General features: G+C 47.4%; 1 protein-coding gene across 12 annotated transcripts in view; it reads left to right on the top strand.

Annotated features, from left to right (window-relative positions):
• The window catches only part of Prdm15 (PR/SET domain 15), a 57,652-nt gene that overhangs the window by 6,797 nt on the left and 27,026 nt on the right, over positions 1-23,829 (top strand). For 7 of the 12 annotated variants that reach the window (XM_063270569.1, XM_017598097.3, XM_039088807.2 and 4 more), the window contains exons 2-7: positions 3,384-3,429; positions 4,024-4,117; positions 5,703-5,856; positions 7,670-7,922; positions 13,370-13,471; positions 20,979-21,221. In XM_063270569.1, coding sequence (XP_063126639.1) covers positions 3,384-3,429; positions 4,024-4,117; positions 5,703-5,856; positions 7,670-7,922; positions 13,370-13,471; positions 20,979-21,221 — 892 coding nt within the window. Of the gene's footprint in view, positions 1-3,383; positions 3,430-4,023; positions 4,118-5,702; positions 5,857-6,131; positions 6,266-7,669; positions 7,923-13,369; positions 13,472-20,978; positions 21,222-23,829 lie in introns of those variants that run through there. The other 5 variants (XM_063270570.1, XM_063270572.1, XM_039088804.2 and 2 more) reach the window with 2 other exon arrangements.

Genomic DNA, 23,829 nt, shown 5'->3' with positions numbered 1-23,829 from the left:
ATGCATGAGGATGCTTGGGGTGTGAGGAAGCACTAAGTCTGTGAGTTTGACTCCTCCAAGATCTTTTCATAGCTGTAAACAGGGTTATCCTAAAGTTTCTGTGGAGAAGCCCAGCATAGAAAGACCTGCCTGTCATCCTAGCACTGCAGAGGCAGGCAGATATATTGATTTACATAGCAAGTTTCAGGGATACATAGTGAGACACTATCTCAACAAAATACAAAAAGAAAAAGGAGAGGAGGAAGGAAATTTAGAAGAGGAGGAGGGGGAATTTAATGGAGAGGCAAAGGAACCATACTAGATGAACCATCTTCCCAAAGACTTCAGCAGGAAGTAATGAGGCCTCACAGTAGGGCTAGACTGGCAGGTTGTTGATTGTGCTTTTCCCGTATGGTGTCACAGAGCAGCCATCAGAACAGAATAGACAACTGAGATAGCCACATGGACGTAGCCAATGGATTTAATGGTGAATGCTGAAGCAGAGTCCTCTGTGTGGCCTCAGCCGACCCAGCACATCGATTCTCCCTGGAATGCTGCAGTTACCTGCTCACCATGCCCAGACCCGTGGTTTGGGGTTTTGTTTTGTTTTGAAGATATGGGGTCAGGGTTAATTTTTTGCACAGGGATGCCCAGTCATCTCAGCAACATTTATAGGAAAGAAGGCCTTCCCGGGGGTTGGAGATTTAGCTCAGTGGTAGAGCACTTGCCTAGGAAGCGCAAGGCCCTGGGTTCGGTCCCCAGCTCCAAAAAAAAAAAGAATCAAAAAAAAAAAAAAGGGGGGGGGGCCTCTCCACGGAATCACTTCACAGAAACGTGGCTGGGCACGTGTGGATCTGTGCTTGCTTATCATCTTCATGCTGTCCTTCTTCCCTGCCCAGACCTCCAACACTAAAGCTTCACTGTTAAGCTTGGGGTGAGTAGATCTAATGTTCCCACTAACCTGCTTGTCTAATTACTTTTTCTGTTGCTGCAATAAAACACCTCACACAAGTAACTGAAAGGAAAGGGGCTCATGTTGTCTCACAGCCTGAGGGCATATTGCATCATAGTGGAGAAAACATGCTATCAGGAGCTTGATGGAGATGGCTCCATTGTATCCTCATTCCAGAAGCAGAGAGCCAAGAATGCTGGTTCTCAGCTTATTTTCTCATTTTTATTCAGCCAAGGACTCCAGCCTATGGAATGGTGTCCCCACAGTTAAGGTGGGTTTTTCTCCTTAAGTTATCCCAAACTAGGTAACCACGGGCATGCCCAGAGGTTAACCCAATCTGGACAGTCCTCCTGCAGCCCACTAGGTGATTCTAGAACCTGTCACTTTGAGAATGAATGTCACTATTACACGTGTCACCTGGGGCAGGCTGTGTAAAACTCCTGTGTCAGTGCTGGGGAAGGTATGCCTGGGGTCCACTGTCACCAGCCAGTTAGATTCAGGAGGTCCTCGACAGAACCTCTAGACACTCTCATTGTGTTTGTTTTCCTTGTAGTGGTGGCCCTTTGTCACTACAGCCATGTTTAGTTGGTGTACTCTAGCTACTGGCCAGGTTTGGGTTGTAGTTGAGTCAGCTGGAGAGTGCAAAAACCTGCTGGGACCCAGCCAGCACCTGGGCGAGTGCCTCTGGTCCACAGAACATACTCTGAACCACTGGAGAGAGGCCAATTTCTCTCAAAAATTTAATATCCCCTTCCCCTTTTTTTGTTCAAAATAGTGCTTTCTATATTTTCTTTTTTGGGGATTTCCTTCTCATTTTTGGCTTTGAGACAAGCTATCCCCCGAATAGCCCAGACTGGTCTTGAACTAACAATCTTCCTACCTCAGACTGCTTAGTGTGGGGATCATAGGTGAGTGTTACTACACCCGCACTGTTAACCTGTGAGGGTCGTAGAAATCTGGAGACTGAACTTGACTTTTACAAAGGAGCACTCATAGCTCATTAATGGATGAGAGCAAACCTGGAAAACACACATTACCACATGCAGCCTCTGCTTAGAAGGTCACTCGAGGCTGCACTGTGGGGACCGGATACCTCTAGTAAAGAATACTCAGGCTCTGGTGTTAGGCACCATGTAAGTGACGAGTTTCATGGCATTTTCAGTGTTCTCCCTTCTCACATCAGTATCTTAGGGTTCCTGTCCTTGCACCGCTGCGAGGGGTGAGTCTAGGCTAGGCTGCTGCCCTAGGGAGAAGCATCATGCTACAACTCTGCACAGATTTGGACTCCAAAACAAGCAGAACAGTAGGCTTTGTTTCTTTTGCTCCACTGTGGCTAGCTTTATCGGCTGTGCTCTGTGTCCTGCTGGGGTCCTGCTGCAGCTTCTTATTACCTGTTCTGATTGCAGAGCCCCTGACCTGAGTGTGGCTGGTGGGTAGAGTTGGGTTCCTGATGTGCATATAGACCCTCAGGCTTTGTAACACATAAGTGTCACCCTCTCATTGCATTTGGAAAAGGTAAAGTGTTACCTTTTTGTTATAGTTGTGTTGTACAACACCACCACCCCAATTAGTAAAAGTTTGGGTCCCAGCTGATGGTGTCAGCAGGTGACAGCAGAACCTTTAGGAGGAAGAAAGGTCATTAGGAAATGCCCTAAAAGGAACATTTGCTTCTCAGCTCCCATGCAGAGAGTGGCTTTGCTCACCCTATGTGGCCTCCAACCAGCAGTGCCAACCACAGCCTGAATCCCCTGAAGCTGAGCCAATCTCTTCTTGCCTTCTGCTCAGTGACCAGTCACTGTCCCCGTCCTGGATTGGAACTCAGTTCACATGGTACCCACCTGCCAGGAGACCCAGGAGGCCAGGCAGAGGCGTGGAACTGGGTTAGAGTTAGTAGGCCCTGGAGCCAGCTTCTAGCTTGAATGCCAACTTCGGCAAAAGAATATGTGTTGCTGAGTCTGGGGATTGATGTGATTGTTGTTTTTAGCATTTTTAAGCAACACGGAAAACTTTAAACTTAGAAACTGATCTCCCTGTGTTCTGTGCACAGGAACAAGGAGCCTTAAAAGACATTATTTCTAAAATCTCTTGTGGGGAGCTGAAGAGATGGCTCAGTCAACTAAGTGCTTGCCAGGCATGTGTGAGGACCTGAGTTCTATCCCCAGTACCCACATTTAAAAAGCCGGGCTCGTGGCAGGTACATATTATCTCTGTACTGGGGAGGTGGAGACAGGGTCTCTGATGCTCCCTGGCCAGCCAGCTTGGGCTAATCCAGGTCCCAGGGAAGTTCCTGTCTTGGAAAATGGTGGATGGCTCCAGGGATTGCCACCTAAGGGTGACTTTGGCCTTCACACACATGTGTACATGGGTGTACGTGTACACACCCAGGAAAACCCACACATAAACTGTGTTGTAAAACTCACTATTAACTGGGCTCTTTTGTATCTCTTGACAGGTATCAGCAATGGCTGAAGATGGCAGTGAGGAGATCATGTTTATCTGTAAGTGACCCATAGAACTGTCTGGTACTGGTGTGGTGCCCTAGAACACAGATGGAATTGACACTTTCTGTCTGTGCAAAGTGTCATCCATATTTTGTTTATATAGCATAGACATGCATTTCTGAGTCTGCAGTTTGCTGACTTGCTTTGAGAGCCTGGGTGTTACCTGTCTGCTGTAGTGCTGTGGCCTCAGTCAACTTCTCTTCAGGACTCCCATTAGGGCCACGTGACTGGATGGTCCTTAACTCAAAAAACTCACCCAAGGTTTAGAAAGAATGAAGGTTATTTAGGGTAATGGCTTATTACTACCCTAAATCCTGATCTTCCTAACCATGGAGATGATGTGTGAGGTTTGAAAGTGCCATAGACTGGTGCTCTTGAAAAGGCTTTTGCTTGGCATTCTGTGGTTTCAGGAGCACTAAGAGGTGACTTTTGTGACAGGCTTCTTCCAGCTGCTGTACCCTTGCTAGTCTTTGTATCAGCACACATGTCTCAGGAACCCCATTGCATTAGGGTCCCCTTTTCCATGTTTGTGGACTTTGGGTTTCTCTTTCCCTGAACATTGTCCCCTCTGACACTGGTGTGTGTTTGCAGGGTGTGAAGACTGCAGCCAGTACCATGACTCAGAGTGTCCTGAACTGGGACCTGTGGTCATGGTCAAGGACTCCTTTGTGCTGAGCAGGGCAAGGTAAGTGCATAGTACCACAGCAGCCCTGTCTGTGAGGAGGGGCTCTCGGCCTGTTTGTGTGGCCAGAGTGCAGAGGCCCCATGTATTTGAAGATGAAGGAGACTTGAGAGCCAAAATGAGAGGCTCTGTGTATGGGGGTGATACACCCCTCAGGGAGCTGGGCACTTTCTCACTGGGGTCAGACCTAAGAGTTTCAAAGCATGAGGGTGTGTTTCTTTGATGTAGTCAGGGACCTCCTGATCTGGGCTGTGCCAGCCTGGATTTCATCACTATGTATTGAGCAAAAGTGGCCAAACTCGCCAGATGGTAGTGGTACACATCTTTAATCTCAATATTTAGGAGCCAGAAGCAGGTGGATCTCTGTGAGTTCGAGCCCAACGTGGTCTACAGAGCAGGTTGTAGGATAGCCAAGGCTACACAGAGAAACCCTGTCTAAAAATAAAAAAGGTATCATCTGCTCTCTGAATCTAGGTCTCTGTGAACAGGTATGCACTGTAGATGAAATTGGTTAGGGTAAAGGTTCTGGACAGGTAGTCCGTGGAACAAGTCAAGCTGCTGTTAACTACCAGGAAAAACAAAATCTTGCAGGTGTGCTGAGTCAGCTCAGCAGCCAGGCCTTGTTCTCCAGGCCCATGTTTTCCTGGAAGCCTGTGTCTTCAGAAAGCTGGTTTAAGGCCCATGGACTGCCATGCAGTAGCCACTTAGACTTAGAGCAATGTTCCGTTCCTGGACCTCAGTAGCCTGAGACATGGAAAGCAAAAGTTATCTCTGTGATGGTGCCTGGTTCAGGCTGATATAAACTGATATGCTCGGTGTCTAATTATTATTATTGAGAAATCACCCAACTGGCGCCTTCCCCATTTACCTTTACTCGTGACTTACGTTTTGAAATATCTTTGCCCAAAGTAGAGAGCTGGTGAGCTCTTCTGTGGGGCCGAGGTGCCAGCTGCCTATTGAAATCTATCGAGATCTATCGAAATCTTTCAAAATCTAGCTGAAGACACTGGGCACACAGCCTTGCTCGTCCACTCTTCCTTCTTAGCCCAGCCCCTGCCCGTCCCCAAGGACAGTGGTCTGCCTTTGTTTCTGGATTTGTCTCCCACTGGCCCAAGCCTCACCCATTCTGAGGTCCCAGTTCCATGAACTCCTTTTCCAGCATTTTCTTTGACCTTCTAGTCTGGTTAATAAAGTGTCAGTGGGTAATATCCAGCTTACCCAGACCAGAGCCCCTTTGCTGGTCTTCAGTATGTACAAAACACCTCACCGTGCTCTGTGCCCTCTTTTTCTCCCTTCTTCCACATTGTCTACATACAGTCTTGAAGGCCATAACTGTCAGATTCAGTTCTTCTACCTCAGCACCCACACTAGGAATGTGGGGTCAGCATTGTTGTGTGGGGCTTTAACTGTATCCCTTAGTATGTAGGCTCTCTCACAAGCGTAGGTCAGTCCTGTTCCCCTGTATGGGAGAGCTTAAATTCTGTTCCCTGACAAAGCGCATCTTGGAAGCATGATGGTCTGTGAGGGGCTTGTAGGCATTGCATTGCTGTGAGTGACAGGGCCTCTTTGAGACTCCTTCTACTTCCAGGTCCTCCCTCCCCTCTAACCTGGAGATCAGGCGCCTGGATGACGGGGCTGAAGGTGTGTTTGCAGTGACCCAGCTAGTCAAGCGCACACAATTTGGTCCATTTGAGTCCAGAAGGGTCGCCAAGTGGGAGAAGGAATCTGCATTTCCTCTGAAGGTAAAAGCCGCAGGGGCAGGGGCTTCAGGGCCCCTTTAGAATCTGGGGCTGCATGACTTCTGGTGGGAGTGGGGTGAGGGCTGCTGAGTAGCATGGATTTGTAAGTGCTGGATTACTCTTTCCTTCACTTAGTGTGCTTTACATTACAGAGGTGAGGGTTAAGGCAGTGCCTACTAACTTGTAGGTCTTTAGGGAGGACGTTTAAGAACAGTCAGGAATGACCCCATGCTGATGTAACTCCTCTCCTCCCCCAGCAGGTGCTGTGGCTGCAGCACAGCGATGGTCTCTGTAGCTTCCTGCACCGGTGTGGCAATCTCACTCATATGTGTGAGTTGCACGAAGCTCTCAGAGACAGTGACAGCATGGGGCTTGGCGGCTGCACAGAGCACATCTGGCTGAGGGAGAACGGGTATTTCCAACTTAGATATGACACCAAGAAAACCAAAGTGGATGTCAGTTACATGAATGGCTGAGAATCTAAAGTGAACCCCAGGAAGCCTTCTGAGGCTGAGGAGGCTTTCTCATGTGGCAAGCCTTTGGAAATAGTTGGGACATAAACGAATGAGGCTGAGTTGTTCCTCAGTAGTCCTGAGGACAGTGGGCTTCCAATTTGAGACCTGGAAGATGCAGCCACCATTCTTAGGTGTTACAGTCTCAAGAGTTTGGCAGTCTTTGGATATTTGAATTTATGGGATAGATTTCAGCCAGCAAGGAAAGACAGATGCCCGATGATGGACATTTTCAGGAGGAGAGTGTAAGGGAAGCATAAAGGAAGTCTGTGGTAAGGAGTAATGTGAAAGGCCTAAATCTGAGGCCAGAAAGACAGGTGGGTTAGTGTCTGCTCTCTGCAGGTTATAGCTTTGCCAGGTTATGGGCAAACACTAGTGCCCATAAAGGGCCAGAGAAGGCCCTTTATGCCTGTTTGACCTCCTTCCACCTCCTCAGTTCTAAAAGTTATTTTCAGGTGTTAACTTGTTCTCAGCTCTGAGCACCTGTGTCTCAAGGGAAGCCCTGTGTCCCTGAGAGGAGGGTGGAAATGTGCTTTCCACACTCACTAGGGGTCACTGGGCACCTGGTGGCCTCCCAGTTTGTTACTACACTTCTGAAAGCCTCTCACGATAAGGATCTTTTCAGGGAAGGCCTGGCAGTGGGGCAGGGTTCCTGAGGAAGTAGTCATTATTCCACAGATAAAGGACATACCCTATGCCTGTGCTAACTCAAACCTAAAGATCCTAAGAGCTCTCCCTGCCCTGCCCTCACCCTGGAGCTTTAGTGGTGCTCCGCAGACTGGGGCAGCTCACCTAGACTGAAGGACTCTGCTGATGGCATGCTTAGGGCCTAACCAGGAGAAGACTTTCAGTATCTGGGTACCCACCTGAGCCAAGGGGAGAACACAGGTGTCCTATTTCTAATAGAGCTGAGAGGAGAGCTCTTTTTGTTATGTTGGATAGGAGGGCTCAGGATCTCCATGATGTCTAGAGAGGAGTCAAAGGTCTTCAGATTCCTGGACAGGAGAGCTCGCATTCCCCTTGACGCCTGCACAGGAGGAGAGCTCAGGTGTCCTCCCCCGACCCCCCTCACGGCTCACAGATAGTCCTCATCAATGCCAATGCTGAGGGCCTGTTGCGTGTCTTCAGCAACATCCCTTTCTCTTGTGACCAGCCTGACCCATCTAACACAGAGTCTTTCTCTGATCCCCTGGCCATGGTAATCAGCTTGTCAACAGGTCTTACCAGAAGCAGTGTGGTCTCCCCCATGGTTCCACACCACACTGATAGACTGGTGGGTAACCAGCCTGTGGCCCTCCCCTCAGGTATTTCAGAAGGATGGGCATCCTGTGTGCTTTGACACTTCCAACGAGGATGACTGCAACTGGATGATGCTAGTGCGACCAGCACTAGAGCCTGGGCACCAGAACCTGACAGCCTACCAGCATGGCAGTGACGTGTACTTCACCACCTCAAAGGACATTCCTGCAGGCACTGAACTGCGTGTGTGGTATGCTGCCTTTTATGCCAAGAAGATGGACAAGCCCATGCTAAAGCAGGCCTGCTCCAGTGTTCAGGGTAAATCCTGTTTCCTTTCTAGGGCCGGACCTCTTGCCAGGGATGCCAATGAAGTTGCTGGGTCAACAGCTGGGACAGGGGAGGTGGGGTGGAACCGGTGCAGTGCTTGTCACCATGCCTGGGCATATGGAGTGACAGTGCTCACCAAATCTTGGGACCCTTGCTGGTGAGAGATGGTGCCCCTGCCTTTAGGTGATTTGAAGCACTTGGTTATAATGCAGGCTAGCGCTTGCTCTGGTCTCCGGGTTCCTACAGTAGCCCATCCCTTGATACTGTGAGGAAGAAGTTTATTTCTGTGAGTACAGAGGCCCAGGGACAAGTCAAATCATGGTGTAAAAGATGAGGCCCAGGTCAGACTGAGTGATAGTGTAGAACAGTGGTTCTTAACCTTCCTAATGCCGCGACCCTTAATACGGGCTCTGATGTTGTGGTGATCCCCACCCAAAATTATTTTGTTGCTACTTCATATCTGTAATTTTGCTACTGTTTGTAATATCAATCATAATATAAGTATCTGTTTTCTCATGGTCTTAGGTGACCCTGTGAAAGGGTCGTTGGACCCCTCAAAGAGGGGTCAGGTGAGGGAATAGGCTACATCACAGTGCAGAAGGTGAGGAGACCTGGACTGGGGCAGCAGATCTGGCTGCTGTGCTGTTAATGTGCCAGTGCTGCTACTGCGGCCCTCTTCAACTCTGGTTCATAAGCATGTATGTGTGTGCGTGCCCATGCAAAAGTGTGGTATGTCTGGACGAATATTTTGGTGTGTGCATGTGGTTGTTTTAACCTGCAGAAAACATGATATTAACATGTGTAGGTACCTTCGTGTATGTACAGATATGTGTGCAGATGTATAGATGTGTGCATGTGTCACTGCAAATACAGTGTGAATATTTTGTATGCATATAGATGTATAGATTTGTACCTGTGTTATAGAGTGTACATATGTTAATGTATGTATGTACAGGCATGCAGGAGTATGCATGTGTGTACAAATGCACACGTGTATATACAGTAGCGTGTATGGATCCATAAGTTAGTGTATGTACCATCATGGACGCATGTACATGTATATACAGATGCACAGGTGTATACCTATGTTGGTGTATTATACTTAAAGGTATGTGCCTGTGTGTGCTCAGATGTACACATATGTGCATAACTTTTATGTATGTACAGATATATGATTGTGCACTGTAAACATATGCAGACGTGTGTTTTTGTATGCCTTGACGCATAGGCACATAGGAATGTACTTTTGTGTGGAAGAATAATCTGAGTGAGTCATCAGGTTCAGGATCTTTCTGGAGAAGTAGGTCACAGTAGTGTAGTAGAATCAGTTTATGTTTATTTCCGACTAGCTTACAAATAAATGAGACTCAGACTATGGTTATTTTATTTGGCTTTGACAATTACTGGAGTGTAGGTTTATAATTGGCACCAGTTATAGGGTTTATGGTTGGGGGATCCTGCGTCTGTTCCACCTCAGGACTCGTCCACTCTGGGAAGCAGGATGCAGAAAGGTGACCACTTTACCCCACACCACCACCAGGCTGGTGTCAGGCTGTAGGGCAGCCCGGAAACACCACTCTGGAGGGTGGGGAAGTGCAGTCTGGGAGCAAGACACAGCTGGAACTGGCTTGGGGGTCCCCAGGCCTACAAGGAGGCCTGGGCCATTGGGTTCTCAGGTTCTTGGGCATCCAGGTGCCACTAGAATGCTGCAGAAGAGCTGAGAATGGAGTGGGGGCCTGTGGACTGGATCTAGCCCGGGGCTAAGGGGGAAAGAGGGGAGCTCCGGCTGGTCCCATGGGGATAGTCCTTAGCTTGATGGTGGAGGGCTGCAGGCCTGGTGGTGGAGGCTGGGAGCGCAGGGAGGCCTTCTACAGGAGACCAGACCACAGCTCTGTAGGCAAAAGCCTCTGTGGCTCCCCACAGCAGATCCCAGTGAAAAGAGATAGTCATGGTTTTAAGGTGTTTATGACAGAAAGTGGATGAGTAAAACCATACCCTACTTCCCAGGGTGGTCCTGAGATTAAATACCTTTTGTAGAGAGGAGTGTCTGGGAAGGAAAGTTCATTGGTTAAGCTTCAAGGCCTTTAGGTACCTCATTATAAGGGAGATCTGTCTTGATCCTACATGACCTGTGGTCACGTCCTCTACTTGTGGAGGGGCTTTAGGCATTGCCCTTACATGACTGATGGCCACAAATCCATGGAGGGCTATGGCTAGTGACAGGCCTGGTTTCCTGGGAGTTAGGGAAAATGCCTACGGTCCCTTTCAGGGTCATCAGAGTTTCAGACCTTCTCAACTGGGAACCAGGGTACCTTTCACTGTCCCAAACTGGGGGACAGCCCTAAGCTATTTTACTAACTGCTGGTCTGGCTACCTCCCCAGCGGTGTACCCCAAATACTTGCTGTTTCTCCTGACCCGGTGCTCATGTTACCTCTCCTCTTGTGGCACCTTCTCTCCTCCTCATTCTCTGCCTCCTCCTCCTCCTTTTGCCCTGCTCAACCAGGTAACTCAAAGATCCACCTTTAATCCCTCCAGTAATTAGTGACTGTCTTTTTTTTTTTTAACCAATAGTTGTAAGTTAAGGAACAAGATTTGTACAACAACAGCTGGTAAATGTGAGAATTCACTCATAGGCCTACACCTTCTGGTACAGAATTTAGCATTATAGAACATAGCAACAGACCAAACCTCAACCCTGAGATGGCAGAACTTACCCTGTTGTACCTTGGTCCTAGGCGTCTCCCAGGGCGGGGCCTGCTCATTGTTGTCATGAAGAATTTCATCAGTAAAGTGGGACAGTGGCTCTGCTTCTGACCCCCGATTCAGCAACCTCTCTTGAAAATGGTTTCTTTCTATGCCAAGCATCATGTGATGCAAAGGCCTTAGGCAGTTCTCCACATTCTGCAAAGATCTCACTGGTGTAGGTTCCTAACACAGAAGGCTCTGGGCTGTCCTATGTTTCTAGTCAGTTAAAACTTTGAGGAAAGGAACCGGCAGTCCCCATGTGCATAGCCAGGGTCAGTTTGTGGACCTTGAGCCCTGTCCTTGTCCCTCTTCCTCAGGTTTGTATGTGAAATCATTGGAGGGCTAGAGGTACTGCCTAGGTGCCAACACCACCCCAACTGGGGATTTTAAAAAATCGAACAGTTAAAGCTCACTCCTGCACAGGCACAAGGCCTCGTGGCCAGACAACAGTTACAAGGCAAAATACTTATCACAAAAATCTCTGTGGGATATGTTGGCCCAGGATCCCAGCCATTCTAGGCTCAGGAGTACTGTGAGATGGCTGTTTTTGGTCTCACCATACCCTGTTATATGAGCCACTGAAAATTTAAATATGAAGAATCTTTGTGTGTGCGTGTATGTGTGTGTTGCTGCAGGTAGAATAAAGGTAGAACATTCTACTTCATACCCCACTTCTTTTTTTTCCCCCAATTGATAAGATATAATTGCCCACCTAAACATACAAAGCCCAGTACCATCCATCCCTCAAGAACATTAATAACAACCTGTAAATACACAGAGCGGAATCTTAACGTCACCTGCCATGGCTTCTCTCCCTCTCCCTCCTCTCTTCTCCTCCCGTACCACTCTCCTCCTCTTCCTTCAAACTTCTCTCCCGCCCACCCTTCCTTCTCCTCCACTGACAGGCCTCCTTCTACCCTGTATCTGCCCCTCACCTGTATTTTACAAATTCAATGGGGAGAAGGTTCTGGTGAAGTCACCTGAGTCCTGAGTAGTGACAGGCAGCTGTCCTTGGGACAATGGAATTAGCATCAAAATACAGATAACTCCAGGGCAAACCACAACATTTCCCCCTTTTTGTCCAGTTAAAAATTAGCCTTTTCACTTGTATAGAAATTGAGTACAATTACTACCATTCTACAATTTATAAAACATATGATACACTCAAAACCCAGTCCATCAATTTTGTCCATTAACTAAAGTACCTTGTCATCTATCCTGAAAGACTATAATTTTATACCTGACTTATATCCTGGTTTGAGATAGTATGCCATCTGAAAAATCACCCTTTCAAATTTATTATCCTTCTCAGTGCTAAACAGCTTGGGTTGTCTACAAGACTACCACCAGTCTTCAACCACATCAGAAATCTTTGAAAGACCAAATATCTATACACATAGGAAGCCTAATACGGCTTCCAGAACTGAGAGGTTGTAGAGACAAATCTCCACTAGCACAGTCCTCTGTTAGCAACATGTGAGCACAAGTCTTCAGCCTTCTGGCCCAAAATCAACTGACAGACCGTTGAAATGCAGATTTGAAGGGCTGATCATCCTGTCTTGGCAGAGTTTATCAGTCAACCATTCTGCATAATTTATCCTTTTCTGTACAGTATTAGTCTGCAGATGAAGCAGGCAGTTTTGTCCAGTGGCTGCCTAGCCACAAAGTATTGCCTCATCTGGAGGTAGAGATGTTCAAATTCTTCATTAAATCCACCAAAGGGGAACTTAGGAACAGATATGTCTCAACAAAAGATAAATAACTTTAAGTCTCAAATTTTGTGGATTTCTGATGTTTTTGAAAACCATCTATCTTAGACAAACTCTACTGTTGTATCCATATCCTAAATATTATCTTGAAAGTACTCTCACAAAGTCAGAGCCATGAATTTGTTATTTGGCCTTAACTCCAAGGTGTAATCAACTCAGAAGTTTGTAATGATATCAATAGAAGGACTGGCTCTAAATCTTGTACTTTTAAACTTTTTTTGACAAATAAATTCTATACCAAAACAAAGATATGATGTTAGCTTAGTTACCAAATGAGATTATGACTGTACAACTCACTCTAGCTAATTCCTCCCTGTTAAATTACAACCAATTTCAAATTCCTCATAAAAACAACTTTAGAATAACCGCTTTTGGCCCACCAAAAGTCCAGGGAACTGGGGCGACAACTCCTCTATAACTTCTTCAAGTTGTACATGGGCGTTGAGATATCCTAGGGGGTAGGGCATACCCCACTTCTTAAAAAACTTTTTTGAGACAGGGCTTCACTGAGTTCCAGGCTGTCCTCACACTTGTTCTGTGACCATAGTGGGCCTTAGATTCCCATTCTTCTTGTCCAGCCTACTAAGCAGTTGGTATTACAAACCTGCACAACCAGGCCCAGCTCAAGCATAGGTCCTGGAGGCCTTTCTCTTATGGAATATGAAGGGCTCTGGTCCCACAGGAGGGGCCACAGTTCTGTGTCTGGTGACAGGGCTCACCCTGTGGTAGTAGCAGGGATACCATATCTGCTCAGCTTCCTCCTCTGTGAAATGGGGATGAGCTTGGTCACTGTGTGTGAAACTGAGGGTAGTTCCTACAATGCAGTGCTCAGGAGCCTGTGGGCATCTCCATCCCTCTCAGATCACCTAGGGGCCAGGCCATTCTCTGCACTCGTGGCTAACCTTTCTGAATGTGTCTTGCAGCTGCAGGCACCCCTGAGCCCAGTGTCACTGTGGAGCCTGAGCGTGCCCAGTGGGTGTGTAAGGTGTGTTCCAACACCTTCCTGGAGCTTCAGCTCCTGAACGGTAAGATAAAAGTGGCAAATGGTGTTTTTCCAAGAAGTGCAGACTGTTGTGCTGAGCTTTTTCATTCATATCAGCACATGCCCATGGTGATCAGGATGTCCTAGTCTTTGTCTGCCCCATGGCCCACAGTGACCTGCCCCTCAGACCTCTTCCGTGCAACACTGTTGCCTGGGAGTGTCGGCTACTCACTCCAGCCTCAGTCTGTTTATCCAGAAAATGGCCACCTGGCTGTATAGGCTGTTGTGAGACTCACTGAGTCAATGCAGGTCCATGGTGTGCCCCTCCCTACCATCCTGCTGACCAGGTCAGTGATTGGAATACTCTGGGATCTATGAGAAGGTTCTTTCTAGACAGATTTTAGCAACAGAAATGCTAATGTGAACATTCTTGGGAGAAAGCTTGGTCACACTAGGCAGGGCTAGTTCATCTAATGATTGTGGCTGTCTATTCTTGTGTTCCTGAACCATCCTCCTAATCTTGTTCTTGACATTTTTGTTCTTTTGACTGGGGAAATCACCTGTGTTTTACAGATGGGAATAATGAACAGCTGCCAGTTTCTTCCTCCTCTTCCTCCTCCTCTTCCCCCCCCTCCTTCCCCCTCCCTCTCCTCCTCCACTCCTTCCTCCTCCTCCCCATTCTCTTCCCCTCCTCATCTTCTTCCCCTTCCTCCTCCTCTTCCTCCTCCCCCTCCTCCTTTTACTTAATGTTTTATGTATGTGAGTGTTTGGCATGCATGCATGTCTATGCACCATATGTGTACAGTGCCCACAGAGACCAGAAGAGGGCATTAGATCCCCTGGAACTGGAGTTACAGAGGGTTGTAAGCTATCATGTAGACCCATAAACCTTGGTTTTTGGAAGCTCAGTAAGAACTCTTAGCCACTGAGGCATCCCTCCAGCTCCATCTGCTGTTGTTTCTAGGTTTCTTAAGAGTGCTGACCCTGTGAAAGAACATATTCCCTAGAGGAGGGCAAGGCCCATCTGTAGAAATCACGGGGTACAGGGACATCACACAAGATATGGTCGCTCAGCCCTGATCAAGAAGCCTATTTGATCTGTTGGGTGATTTTCCTTGGTGACTAGTTTTCATTCACTTTGGTAGTAGAACTAGGCCAGTGTTCCTAGATGCCAGCTCAGCTGAGACCTCTTACCATGTTCTTGCACTGACTCAGTGAGTCTCACAACAGTCTATAAGGCATGATGACCATTTTCTGGATAAGCAGACTGAGGCTGGAGTGAGTAGCCGGCACGCCCAGGCCGTATGGTTGCACATGCTTTAGCCACATTCAGGGCAGGCGTTGCTGCTGAACCTTTGTTACCAGGGGGTAGTGGGGCTCTTCTTTCTCCTGCAACTGTTGCCTGGGTGTCTGGTAGGTAACCTGATCCTTGAGGAACCAGGTAATCAGAAGAAGAAACTGGGCTGCAGGGCAGAGAGACCTTTTGTTACCTTCAGACCGGCTTTGAAGACACCCCAGAGCCAAGCGGCATGGCTAGAGTACACAGATCTGTGGAGAACTAGCTTCACTGGGTCATGCTTAGTACACAGATCTGTGGAGAACTAGCTTCACTGGGTCATGCTTAGTACACAGATCTGTGGAGAACTAGCTTCACTGGGTCATGCTTAGTACACAGATCTGTGGAGAGCAAGCTTCACTGGGTCATGCTTAGTACACAGATCTGTGGAGAACAAGCTTCACGGGGTCATGCTTAGTACACAGATCTGTGGAGAACAAGCTTCACTGGGTCATGCTTAGTACACAGATCTGTGGAGAACTAGCTTCACTGGGTCGTGCTTTGTCAAGTAGGAGAATGCGAAGCCATGACCCCTGTGCCTGAAACTGCCTTCCGCAGAACCTTGAGACTTACCTCAAGTGCAAAGGTGTTGCTTTGTTGTTTAGGCTCCAACCTATGGTGTCTGCCTTCTCTGTGGTTGGTTAACTTCAAAACCAGATGAGTTTTTTGAACTTCAACATATTTCATACATTTATTCATGAACATACATGACTGAGAAGGTGAAGGTCAGTGTGTGTCTCTTAAAGTCAGACCACTGTGCAGAGCCCCAGGAGACCAACTGAGATTGCTGGACAACACAGGAAGCACAGGCTGTTCTTGACCATTCACCTGATGGTGTCATTTCCTGTGTCCCCCTGGGGAACCCTACTCCAGTCCCTGGAGGCCACTTAGGGATGTCTGATTAAACATGAGGCAATAGTGAATGTACTGGCCTTGGCGCCCTCCTGGGATTCTGCTCCACGTGAATGCAAGGACAAAGAAAGGAGACGTGAAGAGCATGAAGCCAGATTGAAGAGGTGTCAGGATGCGCTTGCAGCAGCATCAAGCGAGCAGAGAAGCCAAAGCCAAGAGACATGTCTGTTCCTGTGAGCTCGGGGGGTGTCAGGAGTCTGGGAGGAGAGGGCAGGGAAGCACACACTGTCAGCTTAGAACCCTGGCCTCCTGGTCTGTCCCAAGCCTGCCATGGCCCCACCCAGCTGCATCTCTGCTTGCATCAGCACCCTTGGAAGAGACTTGAGACTGGGAGCCCTAAGCTACTAAGGACAGGGAGTCACAAAGTCAGACATCTTCACTTCTTCCTCTTAGAGTGGTAGAGCCAGCTCAGGCCCCAGACAAGGAGAATTTCTCTGTAGAAACCAACAAGGGAGATGAAAAACCCACAAGCGGGACTGCTTACCTCTGATCATCTTGGCAGAATAGAACTCTAGGTGCTGGGAGAAAGCTGAGCATGAACAAGAAACCAAACAGCTTGTCTGAAGAACCTGAAAACTGTCCCCCCAAAAACCTCCCAAGCTGAAGTTCTCACTGAGGTGAGAGATGGATAGCATTGCATCCTTCAGATAAGAGCAGGCCACTGTTGAAGAAATCAGAGGCTGCTAGATGAGTGAGAATGAGCTGTGGTAGTAGACGAGACTGATGGGAAAGTGTCCACAACACCGGGAGAGTTTCCCATAAGGAGGAGCATGTGGAGAACACAAACGAGATACAGAGACTGGAGGATGGTCGGAGACTGCAGGGGGCCAGGAGTGTTCTGTGGGGAAAAGAGACAGGCAACAAGAACCAGTCGGTGGACTGGGGATGTAGCTCAGTTGATGGAAGGAAGTTGATGTGTGCCTAGCATCACAAGCCTGAGGTAAAAACCCCCAAACCAGACATGGTAGCAGATGAGGCAGGAGGCTCATCAGGACTTTAAAGTTACCCTCCACTGCATAGTAAGTTGGAGAGCACCCTGAGTTACATGACACCCATCTCAGAAACAGTCCGGATGAACAAATAGTCAGCAAGGAAAACCTGAAGAAAAGGTGCAGGTTTATCACCTGGAAGGGCCCAGCAGCCAGCAGGGGCATGAATGACAAAGACCCACCGCGCTATCATGGGACTTAGTCATAGGATTTACATAGGTTAAGAGTGCGTGCAAGCCATTAGAAACAGGAGGACTGAGAGATAGGACAGGAAGGCAACTTAGCCATTAGATTCTTCACTGTCAGCAACCTAGTGAACTACTCAGCAACCTACTCGGCTAACCCAGAAATTTCCAAGGAATAAAAAAAAAAAAAAAATCTACCGAGGAGAACCCTGGAGTGCACAGGTTGCCACCATCAGACCACTTGGTGAAGACACTAATCCACACTGACACCCGGCACGCACATGTGTGGCTTTCAGATCCTTGCACCTTGTTGAGTTTTACAGTGCTACCTTGCCCAAAGCAATAGGCATGTCCTCTACACATACGGAAAGGAAGAGAGTCCTTTCCAGGGAATGGGGAAAGGCTATGCAGGTCGCCAGCCCAGTTTAGATAGAGCAGAGGGCTCTGGGAAGAGCAGGTGCTATAGAAAAAGGAGAAAGGGAGAGTGGGGGAGGGACTGGGAGAAGACGAGTCTGATCCAGATGTAAAGTGAATAAATAAATAAATGAGAGAAAAGAAAAGTGAGAAATGCAGGAGGTAATTGTGTTTGACTGTAAGAGAGGAGAGAGGCAGGGGGTGTACAAACTAGCAGCTGGACAGGACAATGACTGACTGACCGATGAAGGATAAGGCTGGAATTAGCTCTAGGGAAAAGAATGCTGAGTGCTACTGTTTTATGGCACAGCTGTGAATTGATCTTTATGGCCATGGTCTTGTAAACACCAGTTGGCTTACACCGAAAGTGTGATCAGAGTGGGTTGGTGTGGCTGGGAGGAGCCCGAGGTCTAAGGAAACAGCATGTGTAGGAAGGTAGAATCCCCATGTTTTAAGTCATCAGTAGACACAGCCTAAAATGGTCAGGCCTCTTTATCTGTGGCGTCCTAGTGTCAGCGTTCAACAGCCGCACACCCCAAAGCTGCTCTACTGAGTATATACAGGGTTCTCTCTCGTCATTAGTCCCTGAAGGTAGCGCAGTAGCCATTTGCATAGCATTATTACTGCGTTTTGAATGTTAATGTGTATGACGTGTGTGTGTGTGTGTGTGTGTGTGTGTGTGTGTGTGTGTGTGTGTGTGTGTGTGTGTTGGTTCTCGCAAACGCTGGGCCATTTTATGTAAGGGACTAGGGTGTCTGAGTTTTGATAGCCTCAGGTCCCTGAAACTGTTCTCTGTAGGGTGGATGGGTGACTTGAAAATACAGATGATTGAATGGGCAGTGTGAGGCAGGAGACTGATTTTTCTTTTTCTTTTTCTTTTTTTGTTATGAACCAATCACACAGTCATTTGCACCTTTTTTGATGGACTTTTTTTTTAAAACCCTATTTCTTACTGTATTTTCACTTTTAAAAAATTAACTTCTGATGATTTATCTTTTTTTTTCCTTTTTTTTTTTTTTTGGTTTTGTTTTCTCTGTTTTAAGTAGAATGCTTCACCCTGTCAGTTTTACTTTTTTTAATATAAGCACTGAAATTTTCCCTAAGAGCCATGCTAGCTCCCTTCCACATTTTATTCGACATTGCTTCTCAATTCTCATGCATGACATAACATGGTCCAGAAATTCATAGACTGACGGCTGTAGGGAGGAAATTGCACCGTCTCCTCTCATGGTAGATTTGTACATGTCCACCAGAGCGGTTACAAGTCAAACACAAGTCACAAAGGCACAGGGAATTTGATAAGCATGGTAACAGACTCAGTGGCCTGTGTGAGTGCAGCGCCACAGTTGCTGTGCTTCTCATGCATGTTTTAATGATTTTTAAAAATTTTATATGCATTGGCGTTTTTGACTGCATGTATGTATGTGTAAGATCTCCTGAAACTGGAAGTGCAGACAGATGTGAGCTTGTCATGCGGGCACTGGAAATTGAACCCTGGTCCTCTGGAAGAGCAGCCAGTGTTAACCACTTTGCCATCCCTGCAGGCCCACCTCTCATACATTTATTTACTGATTTCTGAGACAGGGTCTCTCTCGGTCCTTCTGCTTTAACCTTCTGATTGCTGGGATTTTAGGCATATGACACCACACTTGTTTATACAGTTCTGGGCACCAGGCAGTACTTCATGGGAGCCAGGCAAACACAAAGCCCACAGCACTGATTCCTAGCTCTTGTTGTACCATTTATTTTCTCTGCTTATTTTGGACCTTGGACCCAGAGAATCACAGCTTCTGTCTACTGTGGATGGCTCTGTGTCTGAGTCAAAAGTCTTGCTTTCCTCTGTTCTCTGTTCTTTGATGAAAAGCAATGCCTCCAACACAGACCCAGAGCTATAGTGTAGAATGAATCTCTGTCTCCTACAGAGTCCATGTAAACTTGAATCTCCATTGCTCTGGGCCTGGGTCCAGAGTAGACCAAGTCTGATGGTCTTAGTCCCCAGGTCTTGATGCCTTAGTCCCCAGGTCTTGCGATGACTCTCGGTCCTACAGCCTGATCACCTGTGAGCGCCTATGGCCTCTGATTTCACTCTCGCTGTGTCCTTCACTTTGGTTTTAAGTTCCCTCTGTGTGATTGGCAGAGTCTTGTTTGCTGTCCTTAAACTATTCGGGGTGTGTGTTCTGTTTTTCTAACCTGGTTAGGTGTCAGATCAAGTTAGCTTTCCCTCACAGCTCTGTTCCTCGGGGCTACCACCTAGCACAGGGTCTCTAATGCTGGACCATTCAGGGATAATGGCCATGCTTGGTGCTGGTGCTGAGTCAACTCACATTTGCAGAGGAAGGAGCCAGCTCCAGGCAGAGTGCTGCTTCTGTCATGTCTTCCCTTCTTCCTGTCGTCCGGTACTCTGCGACCCAGCACGTTTGCCCACTACAGCTTGCCTGTTTCCAGTGCTGTCTCTACTGCTTTTTCTTGGGTGGTCTGGAACACTTTCTGTCAGGGGTAAATAAGCAAAGACATTTTGCTTTCTTGCAGGGTTAGTAAAGAGATGTGTAGCCAGGCGGTGGTGGAGCACACCTTAATCCCAGCACTTGGGAGATAGGCAGGCTGATCGCTGAGTTTGGCACTAGCCTGGTCTACAGAACAAGTTCCAGGTCAGCCAGGGGTATACAGAGAAACCATGTCAAAGAAAGGAGGAGGGAGGGAAGAAGAAAGAAAGAAGAAAGGGAGGAAAGAAGGAAAGGAAGGGGGGAGAAAGAAGAAGGAAGGAAGAGGGAGGAAGAAATGTTTGCTGTGCTTCAGGTAATACCCTCTATAGGCGCTTCGTCTTAGTGTGTCACACTCTATTAAAACAAAACCAAACGAAAGTACAATCAAGGAAGTAAGTCAGCTGCCCATGGTTTCACTGGAGCTGCACCAGCATGTGAGCATGGCCTCTGCAGATAAGTGTGTGCACTTCCAGATTTACAGACTTCTTCACATAACATCATACCCTGCCTGCACCTCGTTTACTTCTAAGTATAGCTTCAGGGTGGGGGATGGGACGTAAGTGGCACAGTGCTTGCTTAGGATGCAGGGAGCCCTGGGTTTGAGCCTTAGAACTGCATAAAACAGGGCACAATGGCATTTATGTAATCGTAGCCATTGAAGGTAGGGCAGAAGGATCAGAAGTTGAAACCGGTCTATGCTACATGGCAGTCTTTTTTTTTTTTTTTAAAGATTTATTTATTGTATATGAGTACACTGTAGCTGTCTTCAGACACACCAGAAGAAGGCATCAGATCTCATTACAGATGGTTGTGAGCCACCATGTGGTTGCTGGGATTTGAACTCAGGACCTCAGGAAGAGGAGTCGGTGCTCTTAACCACTGAGCCATCTCTCCAGCCCTACATGGCAGTCTTTAATACATAAATAAAAATAATTTAAGCTGATCAGCCTCCATTGAAAGTTCCCATTGTGAAGCACTATAAATTTCTAAACTCAGAGTCAGCCATGATCTGGAGCCATCTGGTCCTGAACATGTCAGATGAGAGAAACTCAATTTGAAGCTGTATGTGTGTAGTAGAGCCATTTCTCTTTAAAAATGGTGAAGATAATATTTACCTATGCAGAGGGCACTCTCAGCAAGCATAACAAAGAAAGCCAAAGAAGGGAGGCCAGTGGTGAACTGGCAGGAGTTGACTTCCTACTGTGTCACCATCAGCTGTCTCCTCTTGCAGAGCATCTCTTGGGCCACCTGGAGCAATCCAAAAGCCTCCCTGCAGGTGGCCAGCAGCAAGAGGCAGCTTCTGAGAAGGAGCCTGATGCACCCAGGATGGAGCCTCCTACAGCAGTTGAGAGCAAGAGTATGCAGAGTGCCACAGTCACCAAAGAGCCAAAGAAAAAGCCTCGAAGGGGGAGGAAACCCAAAGCATCCAAGGTTGAGCAGCCTCTGGTCATTATCAAAGACAAGGAGCCTGCAGGTGAGAAGCTGACCGGGTATGTGCTAGCTCTGGTGGTATGGTCCTTGTCACCTTAGTTTTCTGGGTAGGGGGGCTCATGAGGTAAGGGCTTATGTCCTTTCTAGTTCCTCAGTCAGTTGTTAAAGTGTGATTGTTGTCTTAGTTAGGGTTTCTATTGCTGCAACAAAATACCATGATCAAAAAGCAGGTTGGGGAGGAAAGGGTTTATTTGGCTTACACTGCTAGATCTTAGTTCATCACTGGAGGAAATCAAGACAGGAATTCAACCAGGGCTGGAATCTGGAGGCAAGAGCTGATGTAGAGGCCATGTAGAGGAGTGCTGTTTTTACGTGTCTTGCTTATTACCCTGCTTTCTTAAAGAACCCAGGACCACCAGCCCTGGGATGAGGGCTGGGCCCTCCCCCATTGATTACTAGTTGAGAAAAGGCCTTATAGCTGGATCTCATGGAGGCATTTCCTCAACTGAGGCTCCTTCCTCTGTGAAGACTCCAACTTGTGTCAAGTTGACACAAAACCAGCCAGTACAATTATGCAGAATCTTCACACTAGAGTGTTCAAAACACAGATTTTTTATTTTTATTTTTAAATGGATGCCTGGGTAGCCATTTTTCTCATCAGGACTGGAGCCCTCAATCTCTTTTGTTTTTCTGTTTGTTTATTTTTCCTTTGTTTTCTATTTATGGTTGGCCTTAAGCTCAGCATGTAACCCAGGCTGACTTTAAACTCTTGATCCTACCCACGCAGCCTCTTGAAGAGCTGGGATGACTCACCTGTACCGCAGTGCTTGGCTTGTGTCTGCCAAGTGCTTGTGTCACTGTCTCAGTTGTGAGTCTTGGCCATGCCATGCCTGTCTGTCCCAGCTCTGTTTACCCAGCAGCCCTCAATCCATCATTTGTTGCCTACTACTTATGGGTGGCCATGTTTCTGGTCATAGCCCTGTTCTTTATAAAATGTTTCATTCATTCACACATTCGTTCATTGTGTATATGTGCAGTCATCCCAAACAGGCCGCAGACCTCAGCTTATACAAAAGCCAGAGGATGGACGGCTTCGTAATTTTCATTCAGTTCTATGAGGACTCCAGGGATGGAACTCTGGGGCCAGGCCTGTACAGTAGATATCTTACCACCTAAAAGTTTAGTCTTTATTCAAATCCAAAGTCGTTGTAAAATTCTAAAATCTCTTTTAAAACTCTCTCTGAGCTGTGGGAGCCCATAAGATCAAAATTAAATACTTTTCAAGAGGGAAGAACCAGGGCATGGTCATAATCTGAGCAAAGCAAAATTAAACTCTGACAGTGTAAACCACTCAGTGCCCGATATCTGAGATTCACTTGTGGTCTCCTGGGACCACCAGCCAAGGGATAGTACCACCCCCACTGGTCAGGCCCCCCACATCAATCACTAATTTAAAAAATACCCTACAGCTTAGTTAGGGTTTCTATTGCAACCCTATGATCTTTTAGAGGCATTTTCTCAATTGAGGCTCCCTCCTTTCAGGTAACTCTAGCTGGTGTCAGGTGACCACTTGAGCCACCTTACTGACTATACAGAACCCTCAGTAGTGATTCACTCTGTAGCATGTACATGTCCCAGGGAAGCCATTGTTTCTGTGGTCCTCATGCAACCCCTGCCCAGCTGCCTGGTCTTTTGGACGCGAGGTCCACCTCACATTCAGGACAAGTGTAGTGCTCAGATGTCTGCCCTTCTGCCTGTGTGACTGGACTCTGACTCTTTACCCTTACCATTGTGGAAATGAGAAGTAAGCTTGAAATTAAAAGGGAAATAGAAGAACAGCTTCCATGGAACATTCTCCCCTTTCCTATTTTCTCCTCTCCTTGGCCAGTGCCTGTTTTCTGAACATTTGGAAGCATCTGCACGTGAGCAGGAGTGGTTTGAGCTCCCTGTGGGATGTCCCTGCCTCTATAGACAGGAAGGGACAGAAGGAACTACTTCCTGGCTGTCACTTGCATTTAGTGATAGTAGGTAGAAGCCACTGGCTCCAGAGATGATTCCACAGCAGCTGATGGGAGTGGATGCAGAGACCCACCTCCAAGCATTAGGGGGAGAGAAAACCCAAGTTGGAGATCTCCATTGATTCCCCACCCTTGGAGCTCAGGGAACCTCACAGAAGAGGGGGGAGGAAGAATTGTAGGAGTCAGAGGAGTCAAGGTTACAAAGGAACACAGCCTACAGAAACAACTAAGCGGGACTCAGAGGGGCTCACAGAGACTGAAGTGGCAGTCACTGAGCCTGCATAGTCTGTGCTAGGTCCTCTGCATACCCGTTATGATTGTTAGTTTGGTGTTTGGGGGACTCTTAACAGTAGGAGTGGGTGTGTCTGACACTTGCCTGCTCCTGGGACCCTTTTCTTCCTGTTGGCCCAGACTTGATGGGAGGGTTTGTGCCTAGTGTATTGTTCTGCTGCGTTCAGTTGTTATCCTTGGGAGGGCTGCTCTTCTCTGAGGAGAAATGAAGGAAGAGTGGATGTGAAGGTGGCGGGGGGCGGGGCTGTAGACAGGATGTATTGAAAACAAAAATAAATAAATATAAACCAATCCAATGGTTAAGCGTCTAGAATATGACTCAGTTTCTTGAGTGCCCATCAT

This window comes from Rattus norvegicus, chromosome 11 (genome assembly GCF_036323735.1).
Source record: "Rattus norvegicus strain BN/NHsdMcwi chromosome 11, GRCr8, whole genome shotgun sequence".
In the NCBI taxonomy this organism is placed as follows: Eukaryota; Metazoa; Chordata; class Mammalia; order Rodentia; family Muridae; genus Rattus; species Rattus norvegicus.
The sequence above is the reverse complement of the archived record's forward strand: the minus strand, read 5'-3'. Positions and strand labels throughout refer to the sequence as shown.